This window comes from Falco cherrug, chromosome 1, assembly GCF_023634085.1.
Source record: "Falco cherrug isolate bFalChe1 chromosome 1, bFalChe1.pri, whole genome shotgun sequence".
In the NCBI taxonomy this organism is placed as follows: Eukaryota; Metazoa; Chordata; class Aves; order Falconiformes; family Falconidae; genus Falco; species Falco cherrug.
In genome coordinates this window covers 109,134,134-109,156,502 of record NC_073697.1, presented here as the reverse complement: position 1 = coordinate 109,156,502, position 22,369 = coordinate 109,134,134, and the positions used below count along the sequence as shown (strand labels likewise).

At 47.3% G+C, this 22,369-nt stretch overlaps 3 protein-coding genes across 8 annotated transcripts in view; 2 read left to right on the top strand and 1 right to left on the bottom strand.

Annotated features, from left to right (window-relative positions):
- NCOR1 (nuclear receptor corepressor 1) overlaps positions 1 to 2,454 on the top strand; it is a 73,761-nt gene extending 71,307 nt beyond the window's left edge. For all 4 annotated transcript variants that reach the window (XM_055718304.1, XM_055718296.1, XM_055718308.1 and 1 more), the window contains 3 exons: positions 27 to 248; positions 803 to 985; positions 1,212 to 2,454. In XM_055718304.1, the coding sequence (XP_055574279.1) occupies positions 27 to 248; positions 803 to 985; positions 1,212 to 1,399 (593 nt within the window). In that variant the 3' untranslated portion in view covers positions 1,400 to 2,454. The remainder of the gene's footprint in view (positions 1 to 26; positions 249 to 802; positions 986 to 1,211) is intronic.
- A 2,832-nt stretch (positions 2,455 to 5,286) lies between these two features.
- TTC19 (tetratricopeptide repeat domain 19) lies at positions 5,287 to 9,265 on the bottom strand. Of its 2 annotated transcripts, none has more exons than XM_055718370.1 (10): positions 9,058 to 9,265; positions 8,919 to 8,992; positions 8,735 to 8,845; positions 8,583 to 8,621; positions 7,980 to 8,036; positions 7,645 to 7,706; positions 6,933 to 7,027; positions 6,587 to 6,741; positions 6,129 to 6,291; positions 5,287 to 5,598 (listed from the first exon to the last, which is right to left on the bottom strand). In XM_055718370.1, exons 1-10 carry the CDS (start codon positions 9,239 to 9,241, stop codon positions 5,465 to 5,467), a joined length of 1,074 nt encoding a protein of 357 aa, XP_055574345.1. In that variant the 5' UTR covers positions 9,242 to 9,265; the 3' UTR covers positions 5,287 to 5,464. The 2 variants fall into 2 exon arrangements, with proteins under 2 accessions (XP_055574345.1, XP_055574339.1); XM_055718364.1 differs by having other exon boundaries at positions 8,919 to 8,973; positions 9,058 to 9,262.
- Positions 9,266 to 9,299: 34 nt separating this feature from the next.
- Positions 9,300 to 22,369, top strand: part of ZSWIM7 (zinc finger SWIM-type containing 7) — a 29,151-nt gene continuing 16,081 nt past the window's right edge. The window contains exons 1-6 of one of the 2 annotated variants that reach the window (XM_055718436.1): positions 9,300 to 9,357; positions 9,795 to 9,892; positions 11,656 to 11,677; positions 15,381 to 15,483; positions 20,978 to 21,082; positions 21,696 to 21,998. In XM_055718436.1, the coding sequence (XP_055574411.1) occupies positions 9,817 to 9,892; positions 11,656 to 11,677; positions 15,381 to 15,483; positions 20,978 to 21,082; positions 21,696 to 21,812 (423 nt within the window). In that variant the 5' untranslated portion in view covers positions 9,300 to 9,357; positions 9,795 to 9,816 and the 3' untranslated portion in view covers positions 21,813 to 21,998. Of the gene's footprint in view, positions 9,358 to 9,794; positions 9,893 to 11,655; positions 11,678 to 15,380; positions 15,484 to 20,977; positions 21,083 to 21,695; positions 21,999 to 22,369 lie in introns of those variants that run through there. The other variant, XR_008733538.1, reaches the window with a different exon arrangement.

Here is a 22,369-nt window from a genome sequence, read left to right as displayed (position 1 = left end):
CCTGTATGTTTTCTTTTATCTCCCAGGTGCAGTCAGTTCTAGGGGTCATTCCTTTGCAGATCCTGCCAGTAATCTGGGTTTGGAAGACATTATTAGGAAAGCATTGATGGGAAACTTTGATGACAAGAGTGAGGAGCATGGAGTTGTAATGTCACAGTCTATTGCGGTAGCACCTGGCACTTCCAGTGCTGCGGTATCAGCAAGTAATGAGACGCGTAGGGAAGAAGCTAATCCGTCACCGAATTCAGGTGAGGTCTAAATATTTAATGGCCGTGAAGAAATACATAAATTAAGTGCCTGAATGAACTTGTCGCTGAAAATCAGTCTTTCCTCTGGAAGTGATAGAGATGCTGTTTCCATTGCCTGAAGTGGTCTTGGCTTTCAAAATAGTGCTGGTGACTTCCGAAGTGTTAGCCACTATTTCTTGGGAGAAGGACAATACTAATGGAATGGGGAAGAGATAGCAGCGTGTATTAGGTACCTGAAGCTTCTTGATGGTTTGATGAAAATCCACGTGTAGCACATCACCTATAAGGAATACGCAACAGTGGGAGCTACCTTGAACTGAAAACATCCCCCTTCCTGAAAGTGGAAATATAACCCCATTGTGATAAGAATAGGGTTTTTCTAGCAATACTGTGTTAGAAGACTAGCCTGTATGGTCACCAGTCATAGTAAATCATTTCAGAAGGCACTAGTGTGAAACTCCCGTTTGCTGCTGTGTGATAAATTACAGAAACAAACATACAGAGGCTAAAATGCAGTGGAACATTTTTGTAAAATCTGTCCCTTCTATTTCCAGGAGGGGGAGTCAGCAAGCAGAAGCTAATCGGCAAGTCAAACAGTAGGAAGTCCAAGTCTCCAATTCCTGGACAGGGATATTTGGGAACCGAAAGACCTTCTTCTGTCTCATCTGTGCATTCAGAAGGGGACTACCACAGACAGACTCCAGTGTGGGCCTGGGAAGACAGGCCTTCATCAACAGGTAAGAAATGGGTTTCTTTCAAACCGAACAAACCAGATGTGGTATTTGTAGAAGGGTCAGATGTAGACATATTAACACTGATACGTGGGTCAAAAGTTTACAGCATATGAGGATTTTCTGAAACAGATTTTCTGCTATTGTCACAACCAAAACTAGACTGTCTGTCAGATGCAGATCTCTTGGAACAGCTCATGTTTTTGACTTGGAGAAACTCTCTTTGATTCAGGTTCAACACAGTTTCCTTACAACCCCTTGACGATGAGGATGCTCAGCAGTACACCGCCAACATCCATTGCGTGTGCCCCGCCGTCCATGAGCCAAGCAACCACTCACCAACAGAACAGGATATGGGAGCGAGAGCCTGCACCACTGCTTTCAGCACAATATGAGACTCTGTCTGACAGTGATGACTGAACTATGCAGATTTATTTTTGTTTTTTTACTTTGCGGGTCAAAAAAAGAAATCTATTTTTGACTTGTGCCCATAGAGACTTTCCAAGAGAGCAAGGGCCACACAATGAAGAATTGATGGAGAGTCCGTTAAATGCCTTCTGCACAGGCTGTGCGTTGGAGGATTGTGATCGAGAAGGTTCACTTACTAAAGATAAATATGTAAAGAGTTTTTAAAAAATGTGGACTATTCCTGTTCTACATCTATTTGTAAAGAAAACCATAATGTCTTTAAATCATTCTTCTGTAAATAGAGAGTACTTTTTGCAGTGTTTTTTCCCTTGCTATAGTATCTGGTGTACTTATGTTCAAATCATTGCCTAAACTTTGGGGGTCATTTTGTAATTTTTTTTTTTAAGCATTTTCTCCAGTGTAGAGTACTCTTCATAACCCTAGCCTCCCTACCAGTCTCACCTAACCATAACCCTAGCCTCCCAACCAGCCTAGCATCATTGCCCATTTAATGCCGTGCCACTTCTTGTGCAGGCATTGTGCTTTTATATATTTTTTTTTTCCCTAGACACACTTTCTCAGTGGTGTTCAAGCTCTTGTGAAAATGTTGATTTTTAAGACTGACCCCTTAATGAATTCTGTACATTAACATAGTCCGGTTCGCTGGAATAAGATGATATATTTCTTTGAATTTTAAATTCTGCCACATTGTAAATTTTTGGTGCAGTTGATTTATTTAGCAACACTGCAGAAATATTATTGCATGGGTATGTTATGGTTCATTTTTAAAAGGATAAAAAAAAAAAAAAGAACAGCTTCTGGAGGCATACCTCACTGTTATGCACACTGGGAATTTTAACTGTGCCCCAAAAGCCTATCTTAGTGTTTTCTGTTTCTGCATTTATGCAGTCAGAACAGGCTACTACATTTTACTGTCATATTTAACCACAGCAAATGGCTTATCTGAACAGAGGCTCTGGGTGGGTTGATAAATCCTTTAAAAAGAAAAACCTCTACATCCCAAGTTTAAATAAAACAAAATGCTTTTGTAGAATAATTGAGCAACACACGAGTCAACTACTTGGCTTCTGTTACGACCAGTTTGAAATAGGTACTGTGACTTTTACCTTCCTCCAATATGATTTTAAAGTTTTTATGTAATAATTATCTTGAAGTCTTTCATCCCCATCCCAATCCCTAGTCTTACAAGCAAGCTTTTGGTGGAAGTCTTTACAAATGCTTGGCTTAACTCCTAAAGTGTGCAATACTTCGTTAGGGTGATTTTTATTTTTAAATTGTATATGGTACTAGGAGAGTCTCCTTAATCATTCATCTATCAATGATATCTATGATGTGCTTGTCACTCATGTATATGTACATCTGGTTAGTGATACCACAGGGTGTCCTGACATCCATCTTCAAAAGCATCTTATTTTTTGCTGCACTGACCTCAGGAAGTGAATTAAAATCTCCTGCGGTAGAAGGACTGATTTACAGATAGCACTGAGTTGGAGGGTGGCATGGTATGTCAGATTCCAAACTGCTTTTGCATCTCCTTGATGAACAGAGTCTTTGCCTTGAAGTTATTTTCCAGTCCAAATATTTTTAATTTAACACTGTATTTGCAATACATTGTATGGAAGGTATAATGCAGCTGTGTAACCTTAAGCCATGTAAGCTCTACATCTTATGAAAGGACTGTAACGGTCCAGTTACAAACAGGAAGATGTACAGAACTATTTATCAACAGCAAATTTACTGAGTACTTCAGAGGAAAGCTTTTCTGCCCTCAGTGTGAAAAAGGAAAAAAATAATCCAAAGGAACTCATTTGGAAACTTGACACTGTGTTGCAAATATGGAATTATTGTGCTACTTTTTGAAACACTGCATCAGGACAGATCAGTCAGCAGTCTTAAATCTTGCAGTCTTTCTCAAAGATAGATTTATTTTTTTTTCTCACCCTCCCATCCTTTACCCTTCTGGCTCAAAAGTAGTGAAGCTTTCATCCTGTTTGTAGACCTGTGCTCTTATTTTAACTTCTTTGTTCCCACACCACCACGTACTGGAAAACACATTGATCTGCCCTTTTTGTAGATTTGAATTTGGAGCAGAGAGTTAAGTTCCATTCTAAAACTCACTTGTTCTTACTTTCTTAGTGTAACAAATACAAGGTAAAGAGGCATGTACAGCCAGATGTCTTTGCTAACTGTACAGTAAGTATAGCATGTTCATTGCAAAGCTTCATGTTATTGCTGCTGCAGCAGCAAGACAGCCAAAGTAGGATAGTCACTTTCTCCTAAGATACAGCTTGAGTGGCATTTGCACATAAGATGTTGCTGCTTTTTAGTTTGTTATCAGAGTTCTAACTTTTCCAGTGTAAAAACCTCTCCAGAGCCGAAGTTAGGGTTTACCACAATTCCAGTAATCTTCAAGTATGGAATTACATCTGACCCGTTTCAAACAGGAAGGTGTTTGTAAATCATGTTTACAAAGTGTAGTTTACTACAAATTTTTAACTGATTTCTGATCAGCGCTTTCACAATGCTTTCATCTTTATATGTTTTGTGATTCTGATATGAAATCATTTAAGACTTGAAAAACCCATGCATCATAAAACTCAAGGGTTTTTTTTTTCCACACAATGTCTTCAGTAGACAGTGACTTCTGGATTCAGACCAATCAATAAAGGGGATCAGTTCTCCATCTGCTTTTCCTGTGTCTCCCTCTTGTTTTGCAGCATCAAGCTATGTTCACAAGAACAGGCAAAACACTTCCCTTAGGGGTGCTGCAGGGTTCCCAGTTAATGTTGCTGGAGCATCTAAGGTCTGCCACTTTTAAAAACCAAAATCCAGAACTTTAAAAGTTGGCTCTAATGTGTTACAGGCATGCTTGTACTAACAGAAAGGCTCTAACAGCCATATTTTTACTTCCTAGCTTGCTGAGAACAAAGGCTGTGTATGTGACTTATGTTCATTGAAGCTGGAAAAACTACTCTAGAAAACCTGCGTGCCTCTTCTTAGCTCAAAGTTAAGCTAATGCTACTGTAAGTAAACTAATAATGATGCAGTTAACAATAAGGGTTATACCAACCAGCTGAAGTTCTTACAAATGAGTGGTTAAAATGTCTGTCGCTTACTTAGTGACAGAACTACAGGTAGTTCTACTGTCCTAGCTAAATATGGATTTGATAACTTCTGGCTTAATTCTCCTTTGGCTTTAACATTAAGCTTCCCAGCAGGGCAGAACTGAAATTCTGTTGTATAAGCAGGCTGTTCACACTAGATTCACATGAAGGCATGTAGCTTACAGATGTGACCGTTTGTACATACCATCTTTTCCAACGGGAAGCCTTAGCATTCTAGCACTGACCTATCCAAGGAAGGACGACAGCTTTGGCACGCAGTGTGCTCTTGACTGGGGTAACAGAGTGTTATTTCTGACAACAGCTCTGTTTTGGTAACATAGCCTCACCCCTCCTCCAAGAAGGCACAGTTCTATCTTTGGATGCTAAATACTCTGAAGAAAAAAAACCACGCTTGATCTTCAGGCAAGCTGTTTGAAAAGGACACGGAGCTTCTGTCATAATACAGGTACAGTCTGTGAAATGCTGTTGAAGTTATTACATACTTAACTGGTAGCACTGACAAGAGTACACCCTGTTGTGCTAACCAGCCTGTAAAGAGGGAGACAATTCCTGCCTGTTCTCTTTTTCATGACTTAGCTTTAGTAATGCTGTGTTTTGAAACTGAATACTTTTGTGAACAGTCAGAGTAGCAAATTACTTAACTGAAAGTATTAATACCAGGCTAGACTCACACTTTGCTGGCAGTCAAGACAAAATTAAATCACTAGCATAGCAGGTCACTCTAACCATAGACTACACCACAAGTTTACATAATTAAGATTTCACAGCTTTATTTTGGGCTAAGCTGTTAAGCAGTAGCAGCCCATCTATGTTAAGCAGTCCTTATCGTTGCTGTTCCCCTGGAAAATTGCACCAAACTGGTTTCAGGCTGCTTATACTGACCAACCCTTGCTGCTGTGAGCCACCTCAAGGTTGGACTCTGTGGCCCAACTTATTTGGAGCCCTTTCTCCTCTTGGCCAGCTCAGCTAGTTCTTCCTGGATATGCTGGACAGAAGCAACATCTCCCTTCTCTTGTGCCTGCTTGAGAGCTTCTTTGTACACTTGCTTTGCTTGCAGAAAGTCATCTGGAGCAAGAGGAAAAAGCAGCATGGCTAGCCAATTTACGTCACTCATTTTCAGAATTCCCTCCCGAAGCTGACCACTTGCTAAGGACAAGTAAGGACTACTTGGACCACATCAAGAACTAGGGAGGTTCAGAAGACATTCAGCATAGGATGCCAACTACGAGAGCTAGAAGGCAGCAGTGACAATGGGACAACGTGCTGCTTCAGTATTAAGATCTCACAGAAGCAAGTCTCAAGCATGCCTTCTGTTCTTTTGGAACCAGTTACTGTATGTACAGACAGGACACAGGAAACAAGATCCCCAGCAACCTTTTAAGTCAGGTGCACCAGTACTGCATTTATCTTGGACAGGATCCTTCAGCAGCTGAATTCAGTTGGAACACAACACAGGCTGCCTACACAAAGTCAGCAGGCCTACTGTTTAAACTAAGAACAGTAACACAAAACTAACCCTGTAGTTCAATCCTACCATACAGGTATCTGCAGTCAGCACAAGCACAGTGACATGGACTGGATATTTATTTACCTACCTTTGTGCATCAGAATTGCTGCCAGGTTATTCAACACCATGTGCTCCTCAGGGTGATGAGTCTCCTTTGCCAGCTCAGCTGCCCTCTTCACATAGGAGTATGCCTCATCATAACGCCCCTGAGCATCCAGTACAGTTGCCAAGTCATTCATCAGGACCACAGTCTGCACCAGGACAGAAAAGGAAGCCTCAGAGGAAGACTTGTGTATTAGTCTTGAGCAGTGGAAGCAGCACGTTCATACCCCTGTCACACTACTAAAAGTAGTATTTCCCAGAGAAACCTTCAGTAAGAAGTTGTCCTACATTTATATATTACCATGCTGTACGCTCATTTTTAATTGCAGGAAAACAATTTAGTGCTGCGTATGTCTGATGCCAGCAAAGCTGCTTTTAAGGCTGCCTCATTCTCTAGATTAGCCTTTCTTTCCCTAGCAGTCCAGCTACCATTGTACAAGTCACCTGTGGATGAGTCTCCCCCTGAACATCATTTGATATCTGCAGAGCCTTCTCATACATTTTTTGGGCCACTGAGAGCTCATTAAGGTTTAGGAGATAGCGAGCATAGGAGTCTAGGCTCATCCCAAGCAAGAGACGGGTGTTGGCCTTTTCTTCAGCTGCAAATAGAGAGAAGTGGAAGTGATCACTTCTACAAGTCCAAGCAAGAGTCTCCATCCTACAAGAGCAGGAAACTCACAGTTTGGATTGACATGAAGATGGTGCTTAGGCAATACGAAAGCAACATCAAGGACAGGGAAATGGAGAAAAGCCAAAGGAGAGAAGCCTTTGGCAGACAAGGCAGTCCCACCTGGTAAGACATCCTCAGGCAAGTCCTTTTGCTTGGCAATCTTCTCCTCTAAGGTCAGGATGCAGAACTCATAGCCCGCCAGGGCTAACTTGTGCCTGCGAAGTGCAACAACCGACCAAAGCAAAGCTCCTTCGTGAATGTGAGCACCTTCAATTGCTCATTCTAGAGGGCCTGTAAGACAACTGTTCCCCTTCACTGGACCCTTCTTGCCTTCACTGCTATTGCTCATTCTAGAGGGCCTGTAAGACAACTGTTCCCCTTCACTGGACCCTTCTTGCCTTCACTGCTCTCCTCTTCTTGATCATGGCCTGGACCCTTCTCTTGACCCTTGGGCAAAAGGATTCAAGAGGTGGAGAGGGCCTCCCCTCCCCCCAGACAAGGCCAGCTCAGGCAACCCCCACCAAAGCTTCACTGAAAAAGTAAAGCTACAAGTTAGTACCAGCCACCAACTGCTTCAAAAGCCTTCTCTCCTGCAAGGTATGGATTTAAGACTAAAGAGCTACGTCCTCTGTGGCTGCTTCTGCACTAAACTGGGCAGGTCGTAACAGCCATCACTGTGCTATGTGACAGTGGGTCGAAACCTTTAGGTTGATGGTAACTTGTCACATCAAAGCTTCCTCAGGCACTCTATACTTGAAGAGCCTCTGCTTGGCTACCACTGCCACTGTGAAGCAGAGACAAAAGTAAAAGATGCCTTTAGCAGGGAACTCACTGTTTCTGAGCAGCGTAGATACTGGCCAGCTTGAGGGACATCTCAAGGACTGCATTGTCATCCTGCCACAAGGACACACAATGCAACTGTTATTCTTCTTGTGTTACCCCGATAGAAAGATTACTTTGTCAGAGAACTAATTTAGACACTAAAAATCCCCATTCTGTTGTCTCCAAAGCTCCATCCATTAAAGCAAGTACCTGAGAAGCTGGCAAGCTCATAGCTAGTACTGCCAGTCTCCAGTAGGAGGTATAACAGCACAAGAAGTAGACCAAATTGTTGTGCACCACTCTGCTAACGCTTCCAGCTGAAAGCTTTTCCTCAGAAGGACATACCTCCTTTGTGTCCCCGGCAAGCAAATAGCTCATACTTGCTTTGTAGAGCTTTTCTGCCTGAAACGAGAATTTTGAAGAGAATACTGAGGAATGATGGCACTTAAAAGATCTCTACCCTTCATGGAGGCAGACTACCAGAAGAAATGTGTCTTAGGGTTTGTGGCATTTACATTATATGTCAAGACCAGTTAGAAGTGAAAGGCTAACCAGAGCCCAATGGTACTGCCAAGCAGTGGTTCCTTTCAGTTTCTGCTTTAGGACTGCTACACCAGCAAGGAGTTTACACCTTTGTGCCTTCAGGCCTTTCCAGGATTCTCCCTGGGACAGCCACCTAAACGCTTGACTGTGGCATGTGACAGTAAAGTACTCCTTCCCTTGTGCACTGTATTGGAGCTCAAAATCTAAGAGTGGAAGCATCCCAGCAGCATGCAGGGCCCAAGGCAGATTATTCTGCTTCATGCTGGGAGGTCTCTGCTGGGCACTGCACGCCAGACCTTCAGGAGCTTCCACATGACTTAGAAATCTTTAAACCCTAAAAAAACATCAAAAAAATCTTAGCCCCTCTTAAAATTCGGGGGCAGGGGGGAAGCCAGAGTTACTCACATTGTCCAGCTGTCCCTGCATGAAGGCCACGTTTGCCATCTGGAAGAGACAGGGTGCGCTGAAGCCCCCCGGGGCTGCGGGCCGAGCCGCACCACAGCTCCTGTGCCCAGCACCCGGAGCACCCCAAGGGCACCCAGCGCCCGCCGCCTCACCATGCTGTAGGTGTAGACGATGGCCTGCCTGTTGTCGGAGCGGTGTGACAGCCGCAGGGCCCGGTGCAGGAGCTGCTCGGCCTCCCCCAGCTCGCCCTTCATGACGCTGAGCTGCGGGGACAGGGAGAGCCGGGGGCTGCTGGCCGCCCGCGCCAGCCCCGGCCCCCCCGCCCCGCCGCCTCACCTTGGCTCGCTTCAGCAGCTGGACGATGGCGTCCTCGCCGTCCTCCTCGGGGTCCCTGGGGAAGAGGGAGAAGGCTGCGGGCCCAGCGTGACAGGTGGCCGGCCCGGCCCGGCCCGCCGCGGCCTGCCTCCCGCCTCACCTCCCAGGAGGGCCAGGGCCCCTCCGGCCGGCCGGGTCCCCCGGCCCTGCGCGGAGCCCGACCAGCCGCTGCGCTCCTCCCCGCGGGCCCCGCCGCGCCAGGCGGCCCGGGCCGGGGGCAGCCCCGCGGGGCAGCGCCGTGCGGCCAGGCGGCACAGGGCCCGCGGCAGCGCCGCCGCCAGCATCCTCCCGCGGGCCCTTTAAGAGCGCGCCCTCGCCACGTGACGCGAGCCGGCGCGTCACCCGGGGCAAAGGGCGCGAGTTGCTATAGCGACGCGCCCTCATGGCGGCGCGGCCGCAGGTAGGCCCGGGCCCGGGCCCGGCGGCTCGGAGCGGCTGCTGAGGGAGCGCTCGGGGAGCAGGCGCTGCCGGGGCCTGGCAGCCGCCATTCCTTCGCCGCGGGGGGCCCCCTGCCGCGGGGCAGCGGGTGGGCTCTGCGGCCTCCCCTGCCCTCAGCGGTCTTGGCCCAGCGCCGGGCCTGCTGCCTGCTCTGTGCCCCCCGTCCCTTCCACGGGGCCTGTGTGTACGTGGGGGGCTCTGAGAGACACTCGTGCCTTTTTGAGAAACCCTTTGTTCCCAGAACGTGTGAAAAACGCGTGTCAGAAGTTGCTGAAGAGGCCCGTGGCCTCGTTACCGGGTCGGGATAGAGATAAACCATCCTGCGGATAAACTGTCCTGATTTATAGTATCTGCAGTGACGCTACTGATTTCCCACTGTCTCTTCTGTCTTGTTTCCAGTCATGAGGCCAGAGCTGATGAGATGGATAGTACCTTGCCAGCAGTAGCAGAAGAGCTTTTGAAAGAGATCAAAAAGGCTTTTCAGGAGACCTCACAAGGTATGTAAAGATAAAATGGAACCATCCCAGCAGGCGGTGGGCCCGTTGGAGTGACGCTGTTAAACCTTCAGGCAGGAACAAGGGTTGTTGGCCTCCCCTTGTCTGCACCTTCTGCGGACTCTTACCTAAGGGGTGGCCTTCGCTTTCAGGAGTGGCAAAGAGGGGTTTGAAGCACAGATAATGAGGAGCAGCCCCCTTCTCAGAGTCAGGCCCCTTAAAAAATCAGACCAGTTCAGACACTTTTTTTGAACATGGAACTTAGGGGAATGGTGCTTGCTTACAGCTTGTAGTGTAAGTGCTTGCATTTGAGGGGTGATAATTCACGTAACTAGCCAGGCATTTTGTTGTGCCTACTGTACTGCTGGTTTTATAGGCTCGCTAATTTCCAAATTAGAGCTGAAAGGGGAGTCTTCATAAAAATGATCGTGCTTCATGACCAACCGGCAGAGGGTGGGGTGTTAGAGATCCCTGGGTGAAAAACAAGTTTCCCATTGCTTGAATGAAGCAAGGATAAGCCAACAGTTAAATCTTGGCCAATTCTAGCAGCTAGTTAAGAACAATTACCTTCATTGCACTTTGGATTACTACCATAGTTCTGTAACTTGTGCTGAAAGAATATTACTGTTTGTGTTTACTTGATAAGTAGCACAGAATGGTTCTTCCTAAGCAAAGTGTCTATTTAAGGAGTATTTTTAACTGTGCTAAAACCAACCAACTGACCAAACATTCAGAGTAGTCTGAGCACTACGTTTTCAGTGAGGAATGGGCAAAGATTTAATGTCTCAACTGTCATACAGTGACCACATTGATAGCTTTTTGGCATAGTTGCAGTATGGCTCCTGTCAGGTTAGAGTAGATCCAAAATTTACATCTGACTTAAAAAGAGCTTTATAAATCTATCCTGTTTTAAATTAGGAAAAAAGAAAAAAAAAAAAGTTCAACATTCACATTCCTTTTAAGGTACACTTCTCCTTAAAGCACCAAAATAGCACTGAGATGTAACTCTGGAAACAATCTGATCAATCACTTTGGAGAATTAAATTGGAATAAAATTGGAAAAGTCAAACCAACATCTTAAGTTATAGATAATATTTTGAATTGTCGGAACAAAGGATTTTAAAGTCAAATGCCCTGATATTCCAGTGGAATACAGAGACATAGTACATCGTGTCCCATTAGCGATAACAGAAAGATCAGATTAGAGCCTAAGCTGTTAGCTACAACAAACAGACTAATTTTCTTAAGTCTAACTTTCCATTCTAACAAGAAGTTCCAATAAGTGAAGACGTTATGTTTCTGTGTGCTGTATTAAAAGCTATAAACTAGTGGCGCCCTGCAAGACTCTGCTGGGAAAAGAATAACATTTTTGAAGTTTTGATGCCAGAGTTCTCAACTCATGCCAAGAGAGTTTTAGGGAAACCAATATATGTATTTTTAACCAACTTCTTAAAGTGGTAGAGTAAGATGTTGAGGCCGTATGCCTTTTCTTGCATGCGTATAAGTATATGTGGGGTTCTGCATTTCTTTTTAAAATTAATCCCTGGGGTTCTGATTGCTGTACTTGCTAAGTGCCTTAGCACTACTGTGGCAGATCATTTTGCTGCTCCTTGTTGCTTTTTGGTGGCTAGAGAGGATGGCTAGAGCGCTGCAGGCCTGTGTGGCCTCTGGGGGTACATTAGGGAGGCACTAGCCTCCCTGTGATGTTGATGTCTCTCATAGTGGGAAATTCAGCAAAATCATGCTTCATTTTCTTTTTGTTGCAGTCCCTGATGACTTGCTGCTGGGGTGAGTATCTTTTCCTTCAGTTCTTGTCCCAGGTGTCCTGCTAAAGGGCAGCTGATAATTTGCTCTCATCCTAGTACTGCTGGTTTTTTCCTCTGTTTGACCAGTACGTGTTTTTCATGCAGAGTTGCTACGTGGTTTTGCTGGTGTTGGAAATGAAGGTCCAAAGAGAGTATCTCAAGGGTTTCTCCAGAGATTCATGAAATTTATCTCTGTATCACTGAATCTCCTGTGATGACTTGCTCTAATTTGTGTAGGTTAAACATGCAGGAATGCAGAATGTTCAAACTGAGCTCTGAGTCCACCTTCAGATCTGGAAATAGTTTTCTGTGAGAGTGGACTGTGTTTCAGAGTGATTCATGCCGCTGAAGTGCTGCATCTCTGCTGCATTCATATCATTGTGAGCACAGCAGCATCCTGAAATCCCTTCTGTTTGAGTCATGGGCATGTGTGATAGAAAGGGAGAAGTGAACGTATCATCTGTCTGCACAAGGGAATTGTTAACTTGAAGATTACCCTGAGAGTCATCTTCTGTTTAGAAGTCATCTCAGGTCAGCTTCATCACCCTTGCGTTGACTGAAGCTTGTGAATATTTCAGTCATTCCCAAGCAGACTCCTAAGAGATCCAAGTTTCACAGCTTCTGCAACCCTCCCTAATTGGTGTTAAAGGTAGGGAAGAGGCACCATCGCAGTGAGAAGGGCTGTTCAGATTCCTCTTTAACTTTGTGTTCCTGCCAGCCTGTGATTTAGCCAGGAGAGATCACCAGGAACCCTTCAGGCCTTGGTATCTTTGAGTCTATGGTTATCTAACATAACACTTGTGAAAGGTCTGCATGCTGACTCCGTCTTTGGGACCACAGTGGCCTTTGAAGTGTTGGGATTATATTTGACAAGTCTTGTAACTTTTTGTTTCCTTCTTGTCATGAAAGAAAATCCCTTGTTAAGTTTAATAACAGTTGGGTGGTAACTCTTGGCAATAAGATTTCCACCAATTCCCTCTGACCAGCAGCTCAGAAGGACTCTGATTTAATTTCTGAATCTCTTCCAAATCTCTGAAGTCCTTGAATTTCCTTTGGGCATTCCCCTTATTTCCTGTTAGACTGATCAAATTATATGCATAAAAAAAGAATTCCCCAAATTTGAAAGAGTTGCTGAAACTCATTAATCTCAGCCCCCTTATAGTCCCAAACCTAATCATTAAGGAATGTCTTACGTTGAGTGTTCCCCCACCCACCTCCTCTCAGTCCTCAGATGAAGCCAATCCTTATTGCCTTGAGTTTGTGCAACTGAAGTTTTGGTCTTCCTGGAATAAGTCTGTCTGCTTGGCTTGTTCTCAATGAGCTTGACTCAGACGCGTAGGTCAGCCATGCTGCTGAGACGCCAGGGCTCTGCCTTGGCTCTTTGTGTCTTCACTGGAGTTGGAAATGTTCCTCTGCTTTCTCCTGCTCTCCTGCTCATGTTTTATGCTATCTGTTCATCACTGCTGATTTTCTGGTTGTTTACCCTTGGAACTAATCTAGACTACACAGATTTCTCTCAGCGGATAAAAGGTCTGTAAAGTTAGCTGAGTTGCCCCGAGCTCTTTGGAGCACATTCAGAGCAGCCAGATATACAGGCCTAGAATAACTGTTAAGCCCGTGAGCTCTCTGGACCAGAGGCTAAAGGTACAGCTGTTCATATTTGACATACACCTTATCGTATACCCTTGCATGGCATCAGCAGGAGATAGAATCCTCCTTGCAGGGAAGTGCAGACAAGTGTGTAGGTAGAAATTACTGTGCCTTCAGGACTCAGAACTCTATTTTCCCACTTGCTGGTGTGGATTCGTACAGCACCGAGCCCAGCAGCAGCTGGACACCAGCATGTGAGTCCGTGGTGCTGCCTCACAGCATGGAGGCCAGAGAGAGAGCTGTGTAAAGGCAATGTTTTGCAGGAAGCAAACATGTGCCTGAGCAAACCTGGCTCACCTTGGCTTTACCCCATTCCAGGCACTTTCTGATCCATAAATGCTGTGCAGTAGTGCATCCCTGCATGGTGATGTGTCCTACTTGGAAGGGAAGGGGAAGGGTATTTAGGGCAGGTGGAGTGACATAAAGCATGTGCTGTCCCTGGGTGTTTATATGGAATACATTTGCTGTCTTTGAGCCCTGCTGGCTTTACGGATGTAAAACTACTGCTATCTGGTGGCTCCATGTGCAGTGGAGTGTCTTAAGTCTGTCCTAGATGGTCTTTAGCTTCCTATTGATGCAGTTTGGTGGGTGGAGAAAGAATAATTTATACCTCAGTTGTGACTGTGATAGAGGATATGCAGTCACTGCAAAATGACTCATTCGTTCTCCAGGGTTTGAATGTTTCCCTGAGATGAGGAAGGAGCCCTGCTGCTGTGTTTCCTATTGCTCAAGGGGCTGTGTATCATCCCTGCTCTGAGGCACGATGTGTGGGCCATGACTGGAGGTGGGATTCAAGACCAAGTGATCAATAATCTGATCCAGGGCAACTCATCCAGGACAGTCTGTATGTGCATTTAAGGTGTCCCAGAGCACCTGTGTGTCCCTGTTTCCCCTTGGCATTAGCAAGTCTGCCTCCACGTGCTTTTGTTTACCTGGTGCTGCCTCCACTAAAATCCTTGTTTACGCTCATTGTGCTCTTGTGACAGTTTCACAGTTCACTGCAACAAGGAGTGTTGGGCCATGTGTGTGACAGTGCCTGTTGCCTGTAACCTCTGTTGGATCCCCAGCACTGTGCATCTCCCAGGATTTCCTTCCTGCATCTTCTCTTTGCCAGCATGCCTTGCTTTTGCTGCCAGAGGTGCAGTTTCCTCTGAAGATGACCTAGTGTGTTTAGGGTGCTGGACAGAAGCGAAGTTTCCCATTTTAGAGTCTAGATTCACTGTTTGATAAGTTGGTTTAGTGCCAGTGCTCTGTATACACAGAGTTTATATCAGAAGAATTACGGAAATACTGACTAAAAGGCTGATCAGACCACTGTAAGGACAGCTCATGTCTCTTACTTCACCTACACTCCCTTTGCGGTGATCACTGATCTGCAAAGTGACTACCAAGCCAGAGATGCTGCTCAACGATAACTCCTCACCTACATGGTTAACACTGTGTCGCAGTCATAGAGACTTAACTAGAAAAAAATCTCACTTTTGTGTCTCTGATGTACTTTGTCTCATTTTAGTTCAGGACAGGAACCACTTCATGTTACTGTTTTTGCAGCAGGCAGCCAGAATAGTGTTTGGGTCATAGTGCTGAAGAAGAAACACATAAGCCATAATGACCCGTATAAGAAAAATCTTTAAAATGCCTTGTAATTAAATCTGAGTGGCATTTTGCAAAGAAATGTGGGAGTGTTTGGGAGCAGCTTGGAAATTTGGAAGTTCTCTTAAGAATATTAAAAACCAGATCCAAATAGCTGGCAGAGTAGAGGCTGTCCTTAAGGACTGAGTCCTGGGATTTTCTCAGAGGGACAGGGCAGGGATTGGTGGTCACTTAGTGAAAGCCAAAAAAGCTGAGACGATAAATGCACTCCGTTGCTTTGTATCACAATTAATGGAGCTGTCACTGGAGGGATTTTGAGAGACAATGGGAACCTTTGGCTTACAGGCATTCCAGCCTCCATAGGGCTAAATCCTATGGATTAAGGCTAAGCCAGGTGGTCTCCTTTTGCGATGTGACCTAACTAGAGACATGTTCTCTTTCAGGCTGAAGTTCATATTTGGCCCGTCTGCTGTCCCAGCTTTGGATTTGGTGGATCAGCGTTCCGTCACCCGAGTCATGTCTCCCAGTGGAAGGACTGCGTACCAGGTACACACTCCTCTTCAGTCTTACTTTCTGATGGTTTTCGGTTGACGTGTGAGCCAATATTTTCCTAGCTTGCAGAACATGGAAGGGCACTTGGATAAACACAAGGGAACAACAGTATTTTGCAAACTCCTAAAGTGATACTGGAGAGCAGTAGCCACAGACTAGAATTAGAACAGCATGGTACACTGCCGTCCTTTGTGGCTCCCGGCCAGTCAGAGACAATTTCTTACATGTTTGTGGGTATCACAGTCAGAAGGAAGTTTTCCAGGAAGTGCTAATTTTGCTTTATTTCTTTCATCCTATCCAGCAAAGACAGTTCTTCCTCTTTGACAAACTGTGCAATGGAGTGTTATCTGCTATCACTGCATTTCTTCCCCTGATGCTCTCCAGATCCTCAGTGTCCTCAACACTCTTGACCTCTGCTTGGCAATAGGATCCTTGCTGCCTGGGAGGAAGCAATGCGGGCCAAATCTGTGGGTTTCATTCTAGTTCACTGTAGCCAAGTCTGTGAATCACAGAAACTTCTTCATAAAATGGCATTTTAGGGACAAGTTCACCTTAGCCCTAAAGATCGCCTCTTACAGCCCAGGAACAAAGATGGAGCTGAGGCTCATTAGGTGGAGAGAGGAGCCATTGGCACTTCTTTCTGACTTTTCTGTCGAATGCACAATTCCTTGCTCTGCTGTGCCACAGCAGTGGTGGCATCTCTGCTGGGGACAGTCTGTCTGTTCTGTGAGCCATGGACCAGCTGCATCCAGCCCATGGGGTCACAGGAGTCAGAGAGACACTGTGTGCTGTACCCTAGCTGAGGCAGTGGGACCCTGTGCCCGTAAGATTTTGGTGAAGAAACACCCCGTCCCTTCTGCTTAGCAGTGCTCACCCCCTCAGGTAGCACAGCCCCCTCCGTTGCTGAACCTGGGGCTGTGCTTTTTCACACACCAGAGAAGGGGGATTCTCTTTGCTCACTGTATCACTCATCCTCCCTGCAAAGGGCCTTCTCTCCTTCACTGGAGGTGCCGAGATGCTTTGGGGTCATCTAGGGGAAGAGAAGAGCTGTTTAGCCAGGCCTGGATAATGACACAAACATTTTTCACGTGTTCAGAGCTTGCATTACTTGATTTGCACATGGAGTCTTTATCGCTTCTGGGGCCTTGGAGAGGACATCAGCCCCTCCAGAGAGACATGATTCATAGTCATACAGGACTCGTGAACGTGTTTGATCTTAGTTGAGGGCTCGCCTCTGGATGTTTGGTAAAGCCTAAGAAGCCCTGCTTCCAGGACCCTTAGATATCAGCGGCCTCACTAATTGAGTGCTTAAAGGCTTTTTCTTTTTTAGCGTTGCTTGACTGAGTATGCCACTGGACAGAGAGTGGTCACATTCTCCTTGCAGAGCTTTGTGGGCCTTGCAGCACAAGGCAAAGCTTTGCAGTCTGGGATGTACAGTCTTCACTTAGCAGCTTTTTGTCTGAAGGATGATGGGGACTGCTTAGAGCCTCTGGTCTTCCCAGGGAGCCTAAATGTGTGCTCATAAGCTCGCAGCTTTTTTGCAGCATGGCAGAGTTACCTGCATCTTAAGAGGCCTAATATTCACCTCTTAGATGCAGGAAGACATGGAGGAGTTTAGAGAAGCATGGTGACAGGGCTTTGATGAGCTGGGTGCTGCCCTGACACCCTCTTCTGCTCTGGGCAGGGTCGTTGCTGAACAGTGCTGCCTCAAACTGCGTGTGCTGCAGCGAGGCAGGCACCCTTCCACACTGCCAGCCCTCTCCCCACCCAAGCGAGGGGTCAAAAATTCCTGCTGGAGGCAGCCCTGCAGTCACGGAATGGGAGTTGGCTGGTCAGTATCTACTGATGGCCCCAGCAGTTGGCTTAACTGGTACACACGGAGAAAGAGCGAGTGTCAGAACTGCTCTCCTGCACCTGCCCGTTCCCCTGTGGAGAAGGAACCCCTGGGCAGGTAGGTCAGGGCTGGTCACCAGGAGGGAATGTAAGACAAGCTCAGGCTTCCACATACTTGGTAGCTGATGGGTATGATGTGAGCGGCCCCCCTGGATCTCCCGGGGTCTGTGCCATCCCAGCTGAGGGCAGCCTGCGGGAAGCAGTCCCTGCCTGCAGGTGCTTCTGAGCAGCATTCCATTTTAGCAGAGTTTGACTGCTGATTAAGGCCATGCTGATGAGTTCATTAACAGAGGAATCTGAAGAGATGTTTTCTCTGGGGGCGTGCGGCTGGTCCCATTGCGAAATTCTTCCTCAGTCCGCCTGTCTGAGATGCAGAAACAAAGATCAGAGCCTCCCCTGAGGCCGCTGGCTGGAGCAGTGACGGGAACACAGTCTGGGGCTGTAGAAAGTGAAACACTGAGTAGGATACTGCGCTTAAGAGTAGCCGGGTAGCATCACTGGCTCTTCATTTGTGTGTGTTTGTGGTGTAGACACATATCCCAGCTATGTGCACTTCTGCCTCAGCAGAGAAGCATGCCCAGTGCATTGGGGACCATCCATGGCTGCCTGGACACGTGGCAGTCATCCCTTTCAGTTTTTCCCCTGAAAGTCAGCTCTGTCGTTTGCACCCAGATGTGGTTGAGCTGGAATGTGAGGTGGTGCTCACCTGCAGCTGGATTTGGAGAACTGTTCTTGTTGAGGCCATGAGGCTGGTCCTATTGTGCAACTCCTTTGGGTCATCACAGCCAAATCTGAGATGTTGATACTTCACAGGCTGAAATGCTGTTTGTGTTCCGTATCACCCAGCACATCTTGGGTACTTGCTTCAGGGGGAAATGGCTCTGTTCAGACAGGCCCTAGGACTGCAGCCTGTAGCGTAGGCAGCTCTTGCCCTCAGGAACTGAGATGGGAGAAGAGCCCTCAGTGAAGTGAAAGCTGTGATTTGTTATTTAATGCCTGGGCATTCATGCCCTTGCTACTTAATAAAGTAGCAGCACTGATGGGGTATTCAAGGGCTGGTGTTACCTCAGAGATGTTACTCGTCCCAGAAGAGCTTGTACAATACCTGCCTATGCTGCAGACTAGAGCCAACCCCTGTAACTCCAGGTCAGGGATAAATAAGTCTTAACTGCTGCAGAGACGGTGGACGCTGGCTGATCGTGGAGCTGTGCTGGATTCAGCAGCAGTGTAAGGTGGTGAGCAGGCAGCAGTTGGGGCACCCATTAGCTACACCTGCCCTGCAGAAGTGCTGAGAGCTGTGGGAGTGAAGCCAGTTAGCAGGGGGAGAGGCACTGCCTTAGCCCTCCTGCCAACTGTCACTTGCATTGCTCACATCCTGCGCTTTCATTGGATTCTTCTTTTTTATGTCTTTTTTAATTAATTTCCTAGAACTGTATGGCAGCCTGCCCTGCCGTGAAGGATTTGAACGTCAGGTCCTGGCACAGACTGTGGTGCTGCCTAGCTCTATGCTGATGGCAGCAATAGCTGCCGTGGTGCCACAGCTGGCCCTCCTGCATCCCCACGCCCTGGCAGGGACACTACCACCAAGGTGATTTTTCCTCATTGTGCAGCCAGCAAGCGCCTGGGGATGAGGGCAGCGGAAGAGGATCTCGCAGCATCTCAGGGCCAGGAGAACACCCCAGTGCCTGGCTTGGCTGCAGCTGGCCAGAAACAGAGGCACCTTTTCTCTTGGTGTTTGGATTTTAGACTCTGCCTTATTAGGTAGAAGCTGCATTCTTGCCATCTAGGTCAGGAAGGGGGAACGCTACACTCAGCCCAAAATCTGGCAGTGTCTGTATCTTCCCCCCCTCCTCAAAAGAAAACACTTCTGAAAGAAAGGCACCATCAGAATACTTCATCTTGGAAAAAACAATCAAAGGGGCTAGAGAAAAACAAACTTATCACAAGTGAAACAAACTCAGCCTGGAGTATAAGGAGGGCCCGGGGTAAAGGCCAGACTGGAAAAAGAACCGTTTACCCTGAAATAGGAATGTGAGTCTTGTGTCCCGACTCACGGGGAGTGAGGGGGATTATGAGGCATAGGTGCTTTTGTGGGAGAGCTTAAACTTGTGGAGGTTTTCTGGAAGTGCCAGTGAGGTGAGGGGTACAGAGAGAGCTCCAGGGGACAGGGGAAGGGCAGCTCTGGACCAGGAGGGATGATGTTCCTCTGGAGGGACTTAGTGCCAGGGGCGTCCTGAAAGGAAGCAGCGCTCTACACAGCTCCGCTGTCTTTTCACTTTTTTGTGTTTATCTTTGGCCCTAGGTGTATGTGTGCTACAAACCCAACCAGGATCTAAAGCCTGGTATGGGAGTGTGGTGCTGTCAGAGCCCAGGGGCTTGTGTGCAGAGGGCAGTGCTGGTCATTACCCTGTGTAAATCCCCACTGTTCCCAGGAATACCCAGAAAGACTTAATTCCAGCTGTCGAGGCCACAGAGCCGACGCAAAGCATTTGCTCTTGCTCTGGCAGATACAAGACACATGGTGGCAAATACTCTGATAATTGTGTTTTGGCCACAGAGTGCACTCCCTTTGGGCTTCAGAGCATTAGTGAAGTCCATGCTATTGAGCGCAGGTTTCTGTTTCAAGTCAGTGAGTGTGTTCTGCTCCCGCAGACCCTTCCCTTGCAATAGGAGAGGGCAGAGCAGCTGGCTCTCAAATCTATTTTCCAGCCTTGAAGAAACCAGAAGATCAATAACCCATAGGTCAGCTTGCCTCCACCACGCAGTCAGCTCCAGCACCTCACAGGTTGCCTGTCAGCTTCTCCATGCTGGAAGCAAATGCTCTCCTCACCTGGTTGCCTGTGTCCCGTGCCGATGGTGCAGAGGGAGTATGGCTCGCAGAGGAACAGCATGTGGGAAAAGGAGGCAGTGCTGTTCCCAAACTAGAGCTGGAGCAGCGAGGCTTCTTCTCTGGAGACTTTGACTTTGTTTATTCAGACAAAACTGGATTCCAATAGCTGCAGCTGATTTGGGGAGCAGAACACTAAGAGCCTTTGCAGCCTTCAGCCATGGAGCTAGTTAGAAAAGGCCTCACTTGAAGTGTTCACTGCTGCGCTTCTTCCATCCCCAGGCCTGTGGTGGCTCTGGATTCACAAATGGGCTTTTTGTGACAAGAAAATCTTCATTTTCTTCAGCTATCCTGTGCCTGCCAGTACTGGGGAGGGAGGTCTCTGGAGGAGCGGGCAGCTCGCTGTGCTGCTGGCTTTGGGAGATCAAGGGCAGGCGGCTCTGTGCCCGGTGCTGCTGCCCTTTTGCTGATCTCTTAGCAGCAGACAAGCCACTGCAGCTGAGGTCTGCTGCCAGCACAGGTGTACGTACAGGAGTGCTTCCTCGCCTGTAGGGAGAGAAGTGTACAGAGAGACCATGAGAAAGCTGAGGAGCTTCAGGCTTAGATGGGTCGCTGCAGTGTTTGGGGACACTGGGACACTTCTGTATTGTGAGACCTGTTGTGAGTCATTGCAGAGAGGACATCAGTCCAGACACAGGCTAAGAGTTAGAGAAATTAAAAGTGAACGCTGCCTCTGACTGTTGTCCCCTCTGACTACCTTTGTTTCAGGTCCTTGGGAGCTCTGGCAAACTCTACACCTGCTACAGTTCCTGCCACTTCTGCACGTGTCCTGCTTTTGGTTTTACTGTACTGCAGAAGAGCGAGAGCCTTCTGGTGAGTTGTCTGCCTTAATTTGGGGCCAGGACAGGGAGCAGGGGAGAAGGCTGTGCTCTGCTCCTTGAACCTGCGCAGCCTGAAGTTTCCAAAGGAGCGAACGCATAAGTGTTAACTTGGCCACGCAGGCAGTGCCTGACCCACTGCACAATCTAGCCTCTGGGAGCCATGGTATTTGGGTGGAGCTGAGCCTTGCGAGGGCTCTTCATTCTGCATTACTGTTCTGACTTTCAAGAAATGAGTAATCCCTGGTCTCTTAGAACAAGGGCTGCTGCCGCTAACGGGACTGCCGCATGGAGTCTGGCTGATGGAAGTGCCAGTGAGGAAGGGCTCAGGGTAACCAATTGCTCTGCAGTTTGGGGAGAGCATCAGGACCAGTAACGCTTTGCTGTGTGTCAGAATATTGCATTATCCTCATGGCAGAACTAACCTGGGCAACTGGAGCACCAGCCTGTGCCAGGGCTTGGCGTTGTTCCACCAGCCATGTTCCTGGGAGGGCTGAGCACTTCATTAGACCCATTCTGGCCAGGATGGATTTTTTTGTGGCTTCCAGATAGAGCACGACATTCCTGCGTTGCTCCTGCTGTTAACTTGGCTGCGCTGTTATTTGCAGTGCAAACATATACTTGCTGTCTACCTCAGTCAGGCCATGGGAGCCTGCCAGGAACTAACTGTCTCTGAGGAGCAGCTCACAAGCATCTTACTGGCTGAGGAAGAGGATGAAGGATGAAGGGTTTGGATCACGTGCGGATGTGCTTTCTGCATACCCTCCTGGCTGTGTATTGGCATTTTTGGTATCTACAAGGCTGTCAACTGTTCATCGTGCCTGGTAGGTTTCTTCCTGGGCTGCAGCCAAGTGTGACATTAATTAGCAGCCTTGCACTGATAGATTAATTAATAAATGTTAAGAAGCCTGTGTTGACTTCGATTTCATTTATTTAGGCTATTCCTGGGATTTCTGAAGGTGTTTGAACAAATCTTTAATATCGTGTGCTTGTGATGTGGGGATACAAATAGCCCAGCAGGTCTTTTAGTGATCCATTAAGCCTTGTGAACTCTGCTCATGCTTGGAGTAACCCCCACCCTCCCAGCGCCTGCCAGGCTTTGCAGAGTCAGCCTCTGACGGAGTGACACTGCAGTGGCTCTTTGCAGCTGCCTGCTCGGAGCAGGTTTTGATTCATCACTGGCAAACCTGTGCCAGGGACCCCTCAGCACCTCCAGACCGACGGCAGGTCTGTGCTGCCGGTGCGGTTACTGCCATACAGGATCGGCAGAGGCATCGCTCTG